The 18941-nt window shown below is 55.1% G+C and overlaps 1 protein-coding gene across 2 annotated transcripts in view; it reads right to left on the bottom strand.

The window, feature by feature from the left end:
* The window catches only part of CDH22 (cadherin 22), a 98874-nt gene that overhangs the window by 65624 nt on the left and 14309 nt on the right, over window positions 1-18941 (bottom strand). For both annotated transcript variants that reach the window (XM_065414874.1, XM_065414876.1), the window contains one exon: window positions 2582-2701. In XM_065414874.1, coding sequence (XP_065270946.1) covers window positions 2582-2701 — 120 coding nt within the window. The remainder of the gene's footprint in view (window positions 1-2581; window positions 2702-18941) is intronic.

Below are 18941 nucleotides of genomic sequence, written 5' to 3'. Positions count from 1 at the left end.
AGTCTCACTCCATGGCCAGCCTGCAGCTCCCCACCCCCTCTCTGTTTGCAGGGAAATGCTCCCTCCTGGCACTAAGAATGACAAGAACCCGGAGCCTGAGCCCTCAGGGACAGAAAGTGCTAAAACCTCACTGCCAATGGCTGAAATTGCTGTTTACAAACAGCCACATCAGAATAAAAGGCTCCCTGAGCACCTGCTAGGGAAGCGATTCTAGGCAGGGCTAGCGCTGTACAGACATGCTGTTAAACAGGGTTTCCTTGTGCTGCTCCTGCTCCATTGTGCCTTGCTGTTACTAGGTCCCCTGGCTATTCACCACCCAGCACAGCACAACATCCCGGGTCACTGAGCTGGCAGCGACGTGCAGTGGCTGTGACGAGGAGGAAAGACACCCTTGACGCTATACCAGAAAGTCACTCTCAGAACCCAGATGGAATGGCCAACAGGCCTGGCTCTTTACATGCTAATTGCTCAGACTCATGTTCGAGTCTTTCACCCAAAGCCGCCTAGAAAGCTTTACACGCGCTACAGTCACCACTTCAGCCACTACCAAAATGGGATGTTTTCAAAGCTGTCGTTGGAAATGGCACCTGCAAGTTTTGTGCATGCAGAACACCAGCTCTGTGCCTTTTTAACAGGCCTTACGTCCTCGAACATGCAGGGTGGAGCCCTGCTCTGAGCACACAAAACTTGCAGGCACAGTTTCAACGTGTGGATGAAACTTGGCTCCTACAAGACACAAGTGGTGCGTTGTTGTTCTTATAAAACGGAGTGGCGTTCTAACCATCAGTCACACTCCGTCTACCTCCAGCTAACAGCCAGAAACCAGGGCCTGCTCTCAGGTGTGGCACAGAGCTCCCTCCCCTACTCACCATTCCACAAGCCCCACATTCCAGTGGAAACCATGGGGACACTTTGGGTCATGCTCTAACCCAGCAGGGCCCAGGTGTGTACCATGCTCCGCATGGCCCTTGCCCTCAGCGTTGGCTGTTTAGCCACTCCTGTTCCCAGAACAGACTTCAGAAGGCAGCAGATAGCTAATATCCCTGCACACTGGAGATGCAGCATTCAGCTTGGTTAGCAAGGAATGCCCAGGAAGTAGTATTATTTATAGCGTGCATTATGGTAGGACACGGTGTGCTAGGGACAACCACACACATCGGGTACAGCTACACTGCAGCTGGGATGTATAATTCTCAGATCAGATAGACGTACACATGCTAAAAATAGCAGCGTGGCTGCAGCGGCTCCAGCTAGCTACCCAAGCACAATCCCGTCGGAGATCCTAGCTACACACTTGGGCAGCTAACCCAGCCACTGTGGCCACACTGCTATTTCTCACTCAGAGCTAGTGCTTGTGCATCCAGCTGCAGTGAAGCCATACCCATAACGAGACCCATTCTCTGCCCCGCGGTGCTCACAGTCTGATCAGCTGCGGAATGCTTCAGCTGGAAATGGGCAAGAACACCAAGCAAACCCAGAAACCACCATGCACCTTTTACATCCTGTACCTGAATGTGCAAGCACACCCCCACGTGCACACTGGCTCGGATACCTCCACAGACCCTCACATGATAGTCTCCCACAGGGAGGGAGAAAGAACCACTTGTGACGAGCGACAAGGAAGAGACATGGAATCTGAACAGCGTGTGAGTGCGTGCGCGCATTCGTTCATGGGGTGTGCCAGTGTGTGTTTGCTCCTGTGGGTGCATGAGTGCAACAAACAGCAGAGAAGCAGGTCAAAGCACAAAGGGGTTCTTCATTATCAGGTATTGCAGGAACTACAACAAGCCATATTGTATGACCTGCGGCTGCCCAGGGCACTAGCCCTTCTATTATCATTCGTTGGATTCCTGGCACTTGATTGCAGGGTTTGTACCTTAAAATCTGCTATTGCCAACGAAGCCTCTTCCCTCCTCCGTAACCATTAACATTAATGGGACTTCCACCATCAGGAGGAGATGCCAATGCACACCCCACTAGCTCCTGGGGACAAGGTACTTTATACCAGCTTGTCACAGCACCACCTGCTAGGGGTTTATGACAGATGCATTTTATAATGGGCTTTATTCTAAGTTATTAAGAAATGGAGCAGCTTCCGCTGTTCGTTCATTAAATATTAATAGAACATTTATAAACTGATCCTTAATTTAAAGTGTTACCTTTAATCAAAGCCAGGGTGACAGCAATGCAGCCGTTGGTAAAGCCCCTCTGGTGGGATTTAAACCTCGCACATTGAGATTTTTTGGCACCTAAGGGTACATTACTGCTCGGGGTACAGTGCACAGAAGCTGCTGCTACTGCCAGTGAGTACAAGCAGGAAAGGCAACTGCAGTCTGCCCCGAACAACATGGGCCTGTTGCAGGGTGGCACATGGCTCTCTCCAGCTCAGTGGCTCACTCGGCCTCGCCTGCTCTGAAAGCAAGGTGGTGAGTGGGGTACAAATGCTTGTCTAGACAGGCAGCCTCTACCCTTCATCCTGGCTCCAATATTCCAAGCTCCTAGCTCGTGTCAGAACTGCTGACAGCGGCCCGATGACTGGCATGTCAGTCCCTTCCTCCCCGCCTAGCAGAGGGACACTCACCTGTTTTACTGTCCACTGTGAAGTGCTGCTCTCCTTCCAGCACACTGTACACCACCCTGGCACTGCTGCCGTACGTGGGGTCATCGGCATCTGATGCCATCACCTGCATCACGGACGTGCCTGCACAACAGGACAGGGCAGAAACAACAACAAAAACAAGCCTGAACCAGCTGGGCAGAACCACTCAGACCTTCAAGCCTGGGTCCCCCTGGAGCTGGCCGGGCACGGGTTGGTAACAGAGCACAGAGGCTGATATAGCCAAGGACTAGGGTGACCAGATGTCCCGATTTTATAGGGACAGTCCCGATTTTTGGGTCTTTTTCTTATATAGGCTCCTATTACCCCCCACACCCTATCCCGATTTTTCACACTTGCTGTCTGGTTACTCTACCAAGGACTATGAACGTATGCTGGGATAACACCCCCACCTCAGTGGGACAGGTTACAGGGGAGAGGGCTGGAGCCACTGGCAGATTGTGCCCAGTTCTGGTGTCCACGACTCAAGGCTGCTGATAAACTGTAGAGGGGGCAGAGAAGAGTCGTGAGAACGATAAAGGATTTGAAAACGGCTCATAGTGAGAGACTCACGGAGCTCAATCTGTTTTGCTAATCAAAGAGAAGGTTACTGGATGACTTGATTACAGCCAATAAGGACCTAACTGGGGAACAGAAATTTCATAAGAGAGGGGGGGTCTCCCACCTAGCAGACAAAAGCCTAACATGATCCAATGGCTGGAAGTTGAATCTAGACAAATTCAGACTGGAAATGAGGTGTAAATGCTTAAAATGAAGATAATTAACCATTGGAATAACTTCCCAAAAGTCCTGGTGGATTCTCCCATCACTGACCATTTTAAAATCCAGACTGGATGTGTTTCTGAGAAATCTGCTCTGGTTCCCACGGGAATTAACTTGTGACCGTCCTGCCACCTGTTATCCCAGGGCCCCTGTGCCAGGACAGTGCTCCTATTTGGCTAATTAGGAGGGTGGGGCAACACCCGGGGCTGTAAAGGACCAGAGCAAGAGGGCACCAGGGCTGTAAAGGACAGAGACAGGGAGAGAGCGGCCAGACTGGGAGTGAGGAGCTGGCAGAGACTGTCTGGGACCTGGGGGAGACCGAGCTGAAGGTAGGAGAACAGCAAGAAGGATTTGCTGGCTGGTGTCCCCAAACCAGACAGCCCAGGGGGAGGAGGAGCAGCAGAGAGAGATGCCTGCTGGCTGTAAGCCAGAGTCAAAGCCAAGGGCCAAAGGCAGGGGAGCAGCGGAGGAGACGACCTGCTGACGTCTCCAGTGCAAGAGAGCTGGAGCTAGAAGACCCCTGAGGGGGCCGGGGAGTGAGGGATGCTCCCCTGCTTCAGGTGAGTTGCCAGCAGAGTGCGGATTCCCCTAGGAAGAGCAGGGTGCCACTCTCGCTGGCAGCGCTGCAGTTGCTGTCCTGGTAGAAGGACAGGAGAGCCGTGGCCTACAGAGGGACGCCAGGGCTGCATGTTGCATGTGCTGTTTGGACTATGCCAAGGAAATTCTGGACTATGGTTGAGAGACTTTTGTTATGATTTATGTGCATGGGACTTTCATAATGACCCCCCCCCCCCCCCAGGGGCTATATTTATACTTGGAAGGTACTTCCGATTATTTCTGGGGGCTCCGAAGGAGGGAACCTGGGGCAGGCATGGCCCTCCAGGCAGGGGCTATGTCTGCAAGAGGTCCCCTCTGGCCTTGGGATCTCTGATCCTAGGGAATGCTCTCCTCTCTGTGTGTAAGGCCAAGAAGGGCTGGGCTGTGGGAGGGCTCTGAGGCTGGTAATGGGATGCGATACCTTTCACCACTAGACCCCTGGGCTAAGCCCAGCAGAAGGTGGGAGCTGCTGGACGCTCTTCCCAGATGGGGTGACTGTTCCGTGTGGGTCTCCCCCTGGCTTCTAGGGGAACAGGCATCACCATCCCCACTGCCCCTTTCTTGGCAATACTGCCAGGATGAAAGGGGCCATGGAGGCTGGGCCCCACCCTCAGCCTAAGGGGGCCCCCCAGAGCAAGTGTGAGGAGAACATGGCTGCTGCCTGGGCTGTGTCCTGGGGCTAAGTAGGGGCTTCAAACCTAGGGCTGCTGCTACAGCATCTTCCAGAGCAGGCAGCATGCTTTAGCACAGAGATATGCAGGGGGAGTAGAACTGCCATCCCGCCTGCTCCCTCCCTCTCTCCGACCCAGACACGCCAGCGGCGTCCTCATGCACCACACGTAGCAGGGCCGGAGGAGTGTAAATTGGATAAAAGTCCATCAAATGGTTGCAATTAAGTTATTGATTTCCAACGCTGTCTCATTAACCAGGGTGCTTCACTCTGACTGTCCCTGTGATGGCTCTAATTTGACATCATGTTCAATTTGACAAAAGCAGGACCCCAGGACGTGAGAACTGGGGGCCAGGGAGGGAAGGGCGGGAGGGCGATGGAGGCGAGCACAGAGAGGGAGGGAAGATGTTCCTCCTGCCTGGAGAAACCCCTGGGGAAGGCAATACTTGATACAGCATCCTGCTAAGGCAGCGCGAGGCCACCCAGCAAACCTACAGCAGAGAACGCGGGGACCAACATACACCCACACAGAAACCAAGGCGCTTCCACGCTGGACCAGAACAGCGCTAAAGTGCAGCCACGCTAACCCCCTCCTCCCACAGGCAGGCTGGATCCCACACCAGGATGGGGAAAAGATATGAACTGATCACAGACATTGTGATGGGTTCGGTGTCACGGAGTCCCCGGGCGATGCTTTGGAACTGCTCCCCACAAAGTCAGTCAGGACTTTGGGGAGCCTCCTCTCCCTCGGAGCAGACCGTCTTCAGGGCAAGAAGCTCACACGTCTTCACCTCCTGGGTCTCTCCTGGGAGCATTCAGCATATGCCCCTCCGTGCGCTTCCCACAGCGAGTCCGCCCAGGTGGGGTCCTGGGGAAGCCAGAGGTCCTGCACGCACCCCCACTTTGCAGTCAGACGTGACTCTCAGCCAGCCAGTAAAACAGAGGTTTATTAGATGACAGGAACACGGTCTAAAACAGAGCTTGTAGGTTCAGCGGCGAACGGGACCCCTCGGCCGGGTCCATTATGGGGTTCAGAGAGCCAGACAACCCGTCTGCCCTTCCTCCCCGTCCCCAGCCAGCTCCAACTCAAATCCCCCTCCAGCCCCTCCTCCTCTGGGCTTTGTCTCTTTCCTGGGCCAGGAGATCACCTGACCTCTTTGTTCTCCCACACCTTTAGCATCCCCTTGCAGGGGGGGAAGGGCCTGGCCATTAGTTGCTAGGCAACAGAGGGTTGGCCAGAAACTGAGGCATCCACACAGTATTCAGAGGAAACATTAAGAACAGTCCCACTTCGTCACATTCGGTCACAGGGATCCCCTTGGGACTGTCACCTGATGTACTGAAATGACCTCTGAGCCCATTTTCCCTGCCAGCTTGGGACTCCAGAACCCTGCCTTGTTGAGCCAGACACGCTAGCCTGCTGCAACGCAGACTCAGGGTCTGGGCCATGCCACCAAAGCTGCAGACTTTAACCAAAAACAGCTCAGCAGGTTACCTCTCCAGCACCCTGACAATCAGTTCCCAATGGGATCCAAACCCCAAATAAATCCGTTTTACTCTGTATAAAGCTTATACAGGGTAAATTCGTAAATTGTTCGCCCTCTATAACATTGATAGAGAGATATGGACAGCTGTTTGCTCCCCCAGGTATTAATCACGTACTCTGGGTTTACTAATAAACAAAAGTGATTTTATTAAGTATAAAAAATACGATTTAAGTGGTTCCAAGTAATAACAGAGAGAACAAAGTAAGTCACCAAGCAAAATAAAACAAAACACGCAAGTCTAAGCCTAATACATTAAGAAACCGATTACAGGTAAAATCTCACCCTCAGAGATGTTCCAATAAGCTTCTTTCACAGACTAGATTCCTTCCTAGTCTGGGCCCAATCCTTTCCCCTGGTGCAGTCCTTGTTAGTTCCAGCAGACATCTCTGATGGTAAGCAGGGGCTCTCTCATGAATGGCCACCTCTTTTGTCCTGCTCCACCCCCTTTATAGCTTTGGCACAAGGCAGGAATCTTTTGTCTCTCTGGGTCCCCACCCCTCCTTCTAAATGGAAAAGTGCCAGATTTAAGATGGATTTCATTATCCGGTGACATGGTCACATGTCCCTGTAAGACCCCTAGTCTCCATTCCCCATGGGCTGGCCCACACGTACACAGGAAGGCTTTCAAGTAACTAAGGCCATTTACAACTGATTGTTTCTGGAGCACCCTTAATGGCCTCCACTTAACATGTTTACATCAGTGATACAAGTTTATATCTTATTCTCCTATCTCCAGATATAGAAATAAGGCATGCAAACAAATAGGATGAATACATTTAGTAGATTACAAGCTTTCTAATGACACCATACAAGGGGTATTTAGCATAAAGTATATTCCAGTTATGTCATATTCATAAGCATATTTCCATAAAGCATATGGAGTGCAATGTCACAGACATATGATATCTAATTAACCTGGGGAACTCTCTGCCACTGTTGAGGCTAAGGGCTATGCAGGGCTCAGAGAAGACTGCCCATTTATATGGATAATGAGGACATCTTGAGACGGGTTAAAGAAAAGAGAGTTAACCTCTCCTGCTCCAAGGCCTCAGGGCGAGGTAGAGACACCCCACAGCTGCGTATTCCATTATAGCCTGCTCCGGTGACTCCAACCGACTTCCCTGGGCACTGGGTTGGGGTTTTACTTCCACACAAGGCAGCTTCACTTCCTGTGATGGATCTGGAGCTGGCTGATGTCAGGGACAGGAGACTGGATTAGATGGACCGTGGTTCTGATCTGGCAATCCTTATGTTCCTGTGATGCCACATGCTTTGCTATATTAACTCAACAATAACCACAAAACGTTGGCTCTAGCTGAACCTATGTGAGGAATATACACGCCCAGGTCTCCTGGCTATTCAGCGTGCAATCAATGCCTGTCCAGGTAGTGTAGAGACCCAGATTCCAAATACTGTGACCTGGCAAAGTACCCAAATCCCTATAAATACTTCATCCAACACCCTGGAGCAATGTCAGATCTGGCTAAGAAAAAGCCTGAATGAGTGAAACACGTCAGTCAGTGACGCCCTGGTTGTAACAGAGCAAAATGAATGGAAAGCCACCCAGGTGCGAGGTAACTCACTGACAGAAACGCCCACCCAACTGGTGACAATGCCAAAGCCCAAGCCCCCGGGGGCAGAGCCCAGAAGCCATTCCAGCCACTCCGGGCCACTCCAGCCCTGATCCTTCCAGGAGTCATAAGCCCATGGAGTTAGCAGGGCAGCTTTCACTCCTATTTACACAGATCTGCCCCTTCCTGCTGTCCCTGGAGGAAATGAACAGTTACAGAGCCACTTTGACTGGTCTCAGGCCTCCTCCTCAGAGCCGTAGCAATGCCGATAACCCAGGAATTCCCACCATCAGCTCTCAGAGATGGGCTGGCTTGAGCCAGTTTATTTATGCTTTGCTGTCTGCAGTAGTTACCGTGTATCCCTGCCAGGCATGTCCAGGCTACACTGAGGTGATACTAGTTCGCTGCCTAGCTTAATGAGTGAGTGCTTAGAAACCCCGCAATAACATTTCCATCACAGGCTCTCTCTGTGCCTCCCATCCACCCTCCTCCATCTGGCTCTCCCCTGCCCATCACCCAAACGCTCTGTGTAATATTCGCTCCCTCCTCCTCTTTCCACCCACTCCTGCACTGTGCCTCCCACTTCACATTCCTGCACCTTCCCATGATAAAACCTGACCCTTCCAACGACAGGCATAAAAACACCAGAACAGCAGTTGTGTGGGATGGAGAGAAATTCAGATCATAAATGGGAAATGTCCCATTTAATGAGGGTCCATTACAGGCCCTGCGGAGTAGAGCACTCAGCATCAAGCCCTCCAACTACTCCACCATGCTGCATTCAGGAGACATGCTGGAGTCTGCGGCAAAGACGTGATGAACCCCAAGAGTGACACTGGCCCATGCAACCACAGCACCATGGCTGTGCTGCCCCATGGGAAGACACCACCCATGGCAGCACCATCCCACCACTGACCCACAGGAACACACTGCCCACGGCAGTGCCACCCGGACACTGACCAGCGGGAACACTGCTCGCACGCCGGCACCACGCTGGCCCCCTGAAAGAACAGAGCTGGCTGGACGCACGCAGCTTGGTCTGCTCAAGGAGTCCACTTTACAAGCTGGGGGGAGGTTAGAACAGCCCTGGCAGTAGGGCTTGGAGCAGAGCAGTCATTTGCTCCAGTTATCCCTGCACATGACTGGACGTGTCATGATAGAGCAGGAGACGACAGGCAAGGGTCTAATAAACCCCCTGCATGTGCATGTAGCTCTCCTCCCGCGGCCCCAGCTATACGTCTGGGTTAGTGCCATTCGCAACCAGGCAGCAGTACAGAGGCCAGGGGCATTGGGCAGCAGAAGCAGCCATTAAATGCATCTGCCCCTGCTTCTTGGAACCCAGAGACACTGGGCACTTTCCATCCAGGACTAAACCCTGCTGTATGTGCCCTGCGAGTGAGAGCTGCACATTCCCCAGACCCAGGCCTTACTGCACGATGACTCTCATAAGTTTGTCCATCTGTCTGCCAGACGTTTATGTGAGCACAACAGGTCAGCCCCAGCACGTGATGTAACAGTGACCCTGCCCTGAAGACAGACTGCTTTGTATGTCCTTGGGTTTAAGTCCCAGTAAACTGACAGGTCTGGTATTCTGCCCTGGTGACACAGGTTTGTGGCCATTCCTAGCTCTCCTGGGAGCCTGCTGCGAAGACTCATGCTCTAACAGTCACCCCCTGTTGCTGAGAGCTCAACTGCTGCAGACAATCACAGCTGCCTCTTGGTTGGGGGAGAGACGGTCCCTCAGCTACAGGCCTGGGCCCAGCCCATTGAGAGCTTGGACTGGAGATCAAGATCAGGACCTGCAACTGATGCAATGACGAAGCTGTGCAGTGCTGAGAGCCCCATGGCGATGCGCTCCTGACAGCCCCATGCTGCCAGCATACACTGAGCAGGAGCAGTTCACAGAACCAGCTGTCAGTGGGCACAATACCACTGCTGGGAGCAGCTGTCCTGAGGAGAACAAACCCGCTGCTCATCTCTGCCATCCTTCCTCTGCAACGTGCAGGGTGTTTCACAGAGTCCTAAATGGCCCCCACGACACCAGCCAGGTAGAGAGCACTAAACCCATGTCACAGATGGGGAAACTGAGACACAAACATGTAATGCTGCTGCTCAAGATCACACACACACACACACACACACACACACACACACACACTCCTCTGCTCTAAGCACTGCATCCACTGCCCTCTTCTAAGCACTAGCGCACAATCCCAAAGCAGAGCAGCACCCGCTGCGAGTACATCTTGTCCTCCTACTTTTAGTTCGTTTCTGGCATCTGCCTTTGCCATAAAAATACAATAAATAAAATCTATCGTGTGCTGCATAACCCACATCCCATCTCCAGGAACCCTGAACTCATAGCCAGAGAGATAATTAGACACGTAAAATGAGATAAAGACCCAAGTTCCTCCCCTGGCCGGCTCGCACTGGGGAATCAGAGGAAACCAACAACTATACATAAAAATTAATGAATCAGACAGGATCTGTGTCTCTCGCTCTCCTGGCTGCAAAGGTGCAAATCTGCCACCGCAGACTGGAGAGACTGTGTGCTTCCCCTTCAGAGCCCGGGCTGGGGGACCCCCTTTGTCAGAACCCTGGGTGGGGCCCATTCAACAATGGCATTCTTCTACTACAGCCCTTCACCTGGTTCTGTTCTGGAACAACAGGCCCCGCAATGGCACCAGAGGAATAAACACCCTCCCCACACGACGCCTTTACAAAGCCAGAGCTTGTCCGGGTGGCCATGCTCCTTGGAAGCTGGCTGCGGAAGGGGGCCCAGCAGCGTGCTGGCTGCCAGGTGCCCCCAGAAGGTGCTGTTGGAGTCACTGCCCCCAGCACCAAGAGCAATCTCTGTAGAGCTGTGTGGGGAGATAATGCAGCCCTTAATTCTGAAGCCATGAAATGCTGCGGCACAATTAATCTCTGCTCTGGCCTGCAGGAAGCCAGGATTAGCAACTTGGGGAGGGTCTCCTCTTAGGCACTCAGCCAGCAGAGGAATTGTGTCCAGCTCTGGCTTGAGGAAATCAGTGCAGATTAACGAGCAGTGTCTCCAGCAAAGGGATTCTCAGGGCTGTTCCCGCGGAGCCCTGCAAGCGAAGGGGGAGCTACCAAGCCCTCCTCCAGGGAGCCACACGCGACCGCGTCCCATCACGCCAGGCTGTTGCGCACACGTTGCCCAGCCACAGGCAATTCCCATGCTAGCCCCTGTCACACTGGTGCCCGAGAGAGACATGAAGCTGCTGGAGGCAGCGTTGGCAGCACCAAGGCTCCTCCTGCAGCAATGCAACCAGCTGTAACCGGAGAGAGGCACGTCTGCATCCACAGCCACCCTTAGGAGAGCAGCCAGGAAATGGACGACAGCCCCAGAGAGCGACTGGCCCGCCCCAGAGGAGGACAGCAGCAGTCTGGGAGGCACAGGCAAGGGAAGCTGCCACTTGGCTGCTGCAGCCCACCTGAGCGCGTGCTCTGTGCACGTGGGCAACAGCAGGGGGGGCACCTGTGAACGTTATCCCCTCCTCTGGGGCTCTCTCGCTGGGGCTCTAATAGAGGGTTTGGTTTACGGGAAGCATCTCCTCTGCACGGAGCTTGTTCTGATCTGCTCCTGTGCCTCTCCTTGTACATCAATCACTAAACAGTGCTCTAGAAAGTACAGCTAGGCCGGGGCAGACAGTGTGAGGCTGGCACTGCCAGCCGTGGCGAAGCCCAGCTGGGCCTCTGCACTGCCATGGCCTCCCCCCGCAGCCCACCATGCATTGCTCGGCCAAGCTGGGCGTGCGCAGCACTGCCCCGGCTGCGTGGCTGGCCCCGTAGAGTGCTGTGCACCGACTGTTGTAAGCCGGGAGGGAGCGTTCTGGCGGCTGCAGAAGGGGCTAGGACCCGTCTGTGGGGCTCACGCCGGGCCGCTGTTGGCAGAGCTTGTGGCGAGGGGGAGGCGTGAGGAAAATCCTTCCCACCATGCCCTGGGGTGGGGCTGAGCTCTCTAGCGGCCCAGCCAATCCCCGGCCCTGGAGTGCTGGCCCAGCTCTGCCACCTTCCCCAAACCATCTCTTCTTCCTGCCCGCACTGGCAGTGAGCAGGGACGGGACAGTCTCCAAAGCACCTGCCCTCGGGCTCCCAGGCACTCGCCCTTCCCCTAGATCCTCCACTCTGGGGACGCACCTGGCGTTTAGTGCAGGGGCCGCAGCGCCTCTCAGAGCCCAGCTCTGGGCTTAACACGCACACCTCCCTGCCTCTCCCGCCTCCTCTGGGCCTTCCTCTCTCAGCACTCCCGGGAGCCTGCGACCCCCGTTCGCAGCACACTCTGGACCGGATGCCACTGACTGTGCCACTCGCTCTGGCAGCATTTAGCTACAATGAATGTCAACAGGCAACAGAAAGCAAACAGGCCCCGCTCAGAACCCACAAGGACCTGGCAGGCTGGAAAGGGACCTGCACACGCTAGTCCAGATGCCAGCTGAGGGTGAATGCTTCAGACCCATGCAAAATGCAGAGTGCCCCACATCCACGGCCCCGAGCCCTTCCCTCCCAGCCCCGTCCTGACTATGACCAGCTCCAAGGGATGCACTCGTGATAGCCCAGCTCCTGGCACAGGCTAGTTCCCATCACCGCAGGAGCCACAGCAGGATGGGAAGGAAGGCCCTGTGCAGGTGAGGACAGGCTTCAGCACAAGGAATCTCTGCAGGACTCTGCCCCGCCATGCAAGAGGCCAGGGAGTCCCCCTCCACACACCCCTTTCCCAGTGTAGTAGCTGCTGTGTCCCACTCAGAGGTGACATGTAGGGAGGACATGGGGGGGCAAGTGCCCCCGCAGATTGGCCTTCTCTCCGTGTGCCCCCCCATCCCCTGCACATTCGGCCGCTCTCCCTGGCAGTCAGTCAGGGAACAGGACAGAGCCGGCTGGGAGGCAGCAGCGGCCCGCTCCCTGACCAGGGGCAGAGCACGCTGGGCCTGAGCAGGGAGCAGTCCGCTGACCCCCAGCTGCTGGGACAGAGACGCAGCGAGCTGGAAACGTGCTGGAGGGGGGCAGGGGGAGAGGTGGCTCTGTCAGCAGGGTCCCGCCCTGGGATGGCCTCTTTGGGCACCAGCCACTGAACATGGAGCCACACGGCACACAACGTCCTTCTCCCAGCTTGGACCATTCGAGCTCTCTAAGCTCTTGGCTACCGTGGGCTACCTGGATCTAGCCCCTGAGTACTCCTGGCACAGACCTAACAGAGCTTTCTCACACCACCCAGCACTCAGGGAGCCATCACCCGACACACCCTGCCTTGCAAACCAGCACCCAGCCTCCCATCTTCCATTTCTCAGCATGCTAGCCACAGAGCCGCCTCAGACACGGCTACCCCCTGCCATCGGGCGCCAGAGCGCAGACAGCGCTGCTCATCCCACAGGCCCTGGCCTGCTGTCGACCCATCAGAGACCTGGCAGGGGCCAGAGCAACCACATTCAGCTGGTTTAGTTCTTCCTGCTAGGCTGATGCCAGGGGGGCAGCATTGCTCCCAGATCTCCACACTATGGAGTCCCTTGAGGGTCAGCCCCCAGCTCCACATCCTCTTCCTTTTATTGCCACCCACACCATGTCTCAGCTGGCCCGATGCCTGGCACAGACCAGCCCCCACAAAGGAGCACCTGGCTCTAGGCAAGACGACAGCTGGGCTGGTGGAAGAGGGCGCACACCTGCATGCTGGCTGCCAGGTCAGTTTCAGCCCCTTGCTGATTTTGGATGCCCAAGTAGCTACAGCTGATATAAATGCTCCATAGCCCGGCATAGGGCATGCCCAGCATGAAAACACGGACCTCAGAACAACACCAGCTGATCAAGAATGGCAGCGCATCTCAGCAACACAGCCCCCCCCAAGCAACGAGCGCCTGCTCCCTGCCCATCTCAGCAACACAGCCCCCCACCCCGAGCACCCAGCGCCTGCTCCCTGCCCATCTCAGCAACACAGCCCCCTCTCCCACTCCCCGCCCCGAGGGCCCAGCGCCCGCTCCCTGTCCTGCCTTGCTGCAGAATTTCATCTCGCAGTCTCAGCAACATAATCATCACAGCTCTGTGCAGAAAAGGCCCTCGCTACCTGATTGGCCTCCCTTTTCTACCTAGCCAAGACCTCCCATACCAGCCCCAGGAACCATCCGCCCCAAGCGGGAGACTCCTGGGACCGACCTACAGCAGGGTCTCAGCTGCGGGCCCTGCCTGCTGTGACGGCTGCCCTTCCGGGGCACTGTGCATCATCCTGAGTGGCAGCACCGCAGTCACAGCTGGACAGGGAAGAAGGGAGATGAAATCTAATGTCCTGATTCAGGGAGCAGAAGGGAGCTTCGGCCAGGAGCAGGGCTGGCACTGGCCCAACAGAGCTGTGAGGTGCTCAGGTGTATGGGAGAAAGAGACAGAGACTGGCAGAGACACACTGAGAGCATCTTCTGCATCACAGCTCACAAAGAGCCCTGGCACCTAATGCGAAAGAAAGAAAGAAAGAAAGAAAGAAAGAAAGAAAGAAAGAAAGAAAGAAAGAAAGAAAGAAAGAAAGAAAGGAAGGAAGGAAGGAAGGCCTGGTCTACACTAACCCCCAAATTCGAACTAAGGTACGCAACTTCAGCTACGTGAATAACGTAGCTGAAGTCGACATACCTTAGTTCGAACTTACCGCGGTTCAGACGCAGTCCACACGCGGCAGGCAGGCTCCCCGTCGACTCCGCGGTACTCCTCTCGCCGAGCTGGAGTACCGCAGTCGACGGCGAGCGCTTCTGGGATCGATTTATCGCGTCCAGACCAGACGCGATAAATCGAACCCGGAACTTCGATTGCCAGCCGTCGAACTACCGCGGTAGTGTAGACCTGGCCAAAGAAAGAAAGCCTCTGTAACGGTGGCGACAAAGTGCCCCTTCCCTGGCAGGGACCGCCATGGTCCACCCCTCTTGGCTAGTCTCAAGGCCTGCTGCTCAACTCCATGGTCCCATGAACAACGGGCATGGCAGGCACTTCATGGCTGCCCCGAGTCTTTCCCCACACTGCATCCATTCACAAGCTACAATTCTGGCCCCAAATGGCAGCCGAGGCCTCTGGCTCTCCACTCTGGTCACACAGGCGTGTACCAGGGCAGAGGGTCGGTGCAGACGGGGTCTGGCCCCTTTAACCGCTCGCAGAGCTGCACTTTGGTTTTTCATGTGAAATTCTTTGGTCAGCCCCAGAACAGCTGTGGATTATTCGCACTCTCTAAGACAGAGAGGGAGACTGTGCCCGGACGGCAGAATTTACTGGGCAGAGCTGTCCGCAGACGTGGCACTCGCAGGGCCCAGGCCTGGGCAGAGGCGTAGCGAGCGCCCTCCGACCGGAGGGGGCCCCGCAAGGAAGGGGCCCCTAAAAGTGGCAAAATAAATACCGCATTCCAGTTTCTGCATTGTAAGGGGCCCCGCCCGGACATATGTTCGGAGGGGGCCACCGTTCGGAGGGGGCCACGTTCTTTGTTGCTACGGCCCTGGGCGTGGGCACAGCAGCAGCAGCAGCCACCACCAAGATTTTTTAAATGATAAAATTTTCAACGTTCCCTCTTCTTGCTCCAACAGGTGAAGCGACTAGTGCCTCCCAAGAGCAAGTGGGCAGCATGTCAGGGAAGGAAACAAACCCCAGTGCTGAAAGATTATCGGAGCAGAAACAAGCCTCCTGCATCCCCAAGAATGGCCTGTTTTGGTAGAATGCTGAGCCCGGCCCAGAGGGAATTTCACTGCAGACTCAGAGCTCTCGCTCCTGCGGCCACACGCAGGCAGGAACTAACCCAGCTGCAGATGGATCTCGCAAAAAAGTGACTAATGAAATGATACAAAACAGAGCAGCCTATGGAGGGCACTTAGACAAAGAATTCTATAGGACAGGTCCATGGGGGTGGGGGACAACCTCCAGACAGGCATGGGGCCCGGGAGCACACAGATAAGCACGGCGCCCTGGGGCACTGGGCATGCAGACAGGCACAGAAGAGGGGAAAGTTTGCCCCAAAGCAGCATGGGAGCAGGGAGCCCCATGAACATGCCCCTGCCCCAGGAGCAGAGAGCACTCAGAACACTCACTCTCTGAAAAGGATTCCAGAGTCTGCAGTGTGTCCCCAGCCCAGAGATCCCAGCGCTGAGCTGGGGTCTGTGTCCACTCTGCTCCAGCGTGCGGAGCCCTGGCTCCTGGTCGCTCCCAGCCCAAGAGCTTCCAGAAAAGCTCCAATGTTCTGAGCACTTTCTATTAAAAATTCAGAGCCACCTGTTGGATGGCCTGTAAACACTGATTGCACCCTGAACAAATCCCTTTTCTCCGCTTCCAGTGGGGAGATTAAACAATTTCTCTTGGCAATAATCACTTCTGCAGCCAGCTGACTTTGGGCTAAAGGCAGGGCCTGACCCCAAGCTTTGTCTGCACAGCCAAATCGTCTCTAATCTGGCCTGATGAGACTTGCTGCTACCCAGGGAAACGGGGGAGGGAAACATGGTCCCTGAGTCACAGGATGCCTATTTCACCAGGGTCTCTTTGCCATGGGCTGATCCTGCAAGGTGCCGCGCACATGTGCACAGCCTCTGATGATGCCAGGATTGGGCCCTTGGACTCTGACTCTGTGGGATTTGTCTTTGGCCTGGGGGCAGCAGGCAGCTGTTAATCAGCCCTAGGGGAGCTTGGAAAGGGAGCCCAAAACTCAGCTGATTTTATCATTTGCTAATATCAGGGAATTCCCATGGTTCCCAGACACCTGGCTGGTTCCCCACAGGGTCTGTCCTGCCTTCTCAGCACACCCCAGGCCTCTTCACCAGGGATTTGCCTCTGCCCCAAGTGCAGAGCTGCACCTGCAGTAGGGCCTTGCTCCCAGGCTGGGGCTAGAGCTGCTGAGGGGTTTGAGTCAGTGCAGAACGGCCCTTCCATCCCCTGTTCTGAGAGCATCTCAGCCAAGAGTTTCTCTGCGAGAGGCAGAGCATGGCAGTGGGACTGTTGCAGGGTCTGCTGGCTGGTCCCCAGGGCACCGGAGACTGGTCAGGAATGGGATCCATTCACGCTTACCCCTTGTGTGCAGGTCTCAGCCCCTGGTCCCTGAGATGGCAGGGAAAGCAGCAGAAGTGGCTTCATAAGTAACAACGCTCCACACTGTGCCATCTGCCTTACCCTCCTCTGCCCATGATGTGATGATTGCAGCTGCTGCCCACCCCAACGAGGCGCAGACACTGGGGCCTGCCAGCCTGCAGAGTTCCCTCTAATTTTTTTCATCCAGGTGCAGAATGAATTTTGTTATGTGCACCATATTGAGGTAATGTGCGGATGTGCGCCACCAGTAGAAACAAAAAAGCTAGATATAATATATATTTTTAAAAAGTTACTATAGGGATAATTACTCCCGCCAGGGCAAGTTGGGCATTTTAGAACTCACTACTCAAAGAATTAAAAGTAAGTGTAAGAGAGAAATCAAAATTTTGAAATGCACAGACCAGTCAAAAAACTAAAACACCACACTTTGAAAGAAGTATCGAGTAACAACAATAATACAAGTATGTGTTGGGAGGTGAGCGTGAAAGACAGTGAGTGAGTGTGTGTATGTGAGACAGAAACACACAGTGTGTGTATGTGTGTGTGAGACTGTGTGTGTGTGACAGAGACACAGTGTGTGTGTGTGTGTGTGTGTGTGACAGAGAGTAACACGTGCTGCCCCCTTAAGTACGCTGCCCTTTTAAGTAGATCGGCACTCAGCAGTCTGAAGCCTGTGTATTCAGACACAGCAACAGCTGCCAGCAAGCTCCCTCCGTCCTGCGCCCTGTCATGTGTGTCCCCTCTCCCGCTCTGTGGAGATGGGGTGGGGGACACCCTGACATCAGTGCGCACACACACACAGCAAGCAGGAGATCCTGGGAGCAGCTGGCCAGGGGCTCCAAGGCAGAGCAGTGGGGGGAGGGACACCTGAAGTGCATGGCACTTGATAGCCTGCTGGGTGGCCACCCGGCCTCGCAGCTTAGAGGGAACTTAGGCTCCAAGCAGAGACAGCAAGTGGCCCTGTTCAGAGCTGCGAGAGCTCAGCGCACCCTTAGCAGCAGCAGCCTCAGCACTCACCCAGCTACGCAGCATCTTCCCTGAGAAGACCCTGTATCCCCCCCCCTGGGTGCTTGCAGGACCCTGAGCACAATGCCAGCCAGAGCCCAGTGGGTAAGTTCTGTGCCCCATCTCCTCTAACCCCTAACCCAGCTCCCTGCAGAAGTCCCTGGCTGCCCCACACAGCTGCACTCTAACCTCCCGAGCAGTGTGGCGTGGTGGGAACTCAGAGGGCCTTGGCCTGGTGGGTGAATCCTCGCAGCTCCCCATGTCTCAGGCACCCCAGTGAAATGGCTAAATGAGAAGCTGGTGGCTTGCAAAGAGTCAGCTCCCTCTGGAAAGCCCCTGCTGCCCGATGCCTGTGGCCAGTCCTGGGGTGCTGGGTGAGATTGTAAGGTAATTTCCACCTGCGGCGGCAGCACAGTGTCCCAACACCCTGTACCCAGCACTGGCCAAGACACTTCCCATATGCCTGGAGGGAGCCCTGGGTCCAGAGTGTGTACAGCCTGGCTCCCGCGGCTGAGCTCCAGGGAGCTTCTGATTCAGGACGAGAAACTCCCTCTCCCCTGCCCTTTATGCCTCTCAACCCCTACTGCGGCCAGACTCCCCTTCCCCCACCCCAGGGTCCGTCTGGCACATTCTCTTGGGCAGCTGGCCCCTTTCCCAGCCCGTCACATCCCTGCTGCCTGATCCTGGGCCGAGAGCAGAGCTGGCTTTGTGTAACCGCCCTCAGCTCCTCAGAAATAGTTTGCTTAAATCTCCATTGTTTGCAATTCCCTTAGATGCTGGGAAATCAGACACCTTTCCCTCCCAATCAGTCCTCTTCCTTTATGCAAATACTGTCCCTTGATCTGCTCCCAGGCTTGCGGGAGCCCATCTGACCATGTTTGCTTAACTGATTTCTGTGCACCAGGAACATTCCCCGTCCCTGGGGAGCTCTAGGCCGGGGCTGCAGCTGGGGACCTGGCAGGGAGCTGCCCAGGCTTTCTGCAGGTCACATGACAGTGTGAGAATTTCTCGGCTGGTCCATCCTGGCTTGGCCGGCAGGACGACCCGGTAAGAGCACAGGTAGGGCAGGGCAGGTTTGGAAAGGAGCTGTCGATCCCCCGCACCTTGCTGCTGGCTGAGGG

This window comes from Emys orbicularis, chromosome 12, assembly GCF_028017835.1.
Source record: "Emys orbicularis isolate rEmyOrb1 chromosome 12, rEmyOrb1.hap1, whole genome shotgun sequence".
Taxonomy (NCBI): domain Eukaryota; kingdom Metazoa; phylum Chordata; order Testudines; family Emydidae; genus Emys; species Emys orbicularis.
The sequence above is the reverse complement of the archived record's forward strand: the minus strand, read 5'-3'. Positions and strand labels throughout refer to the sequence as shown.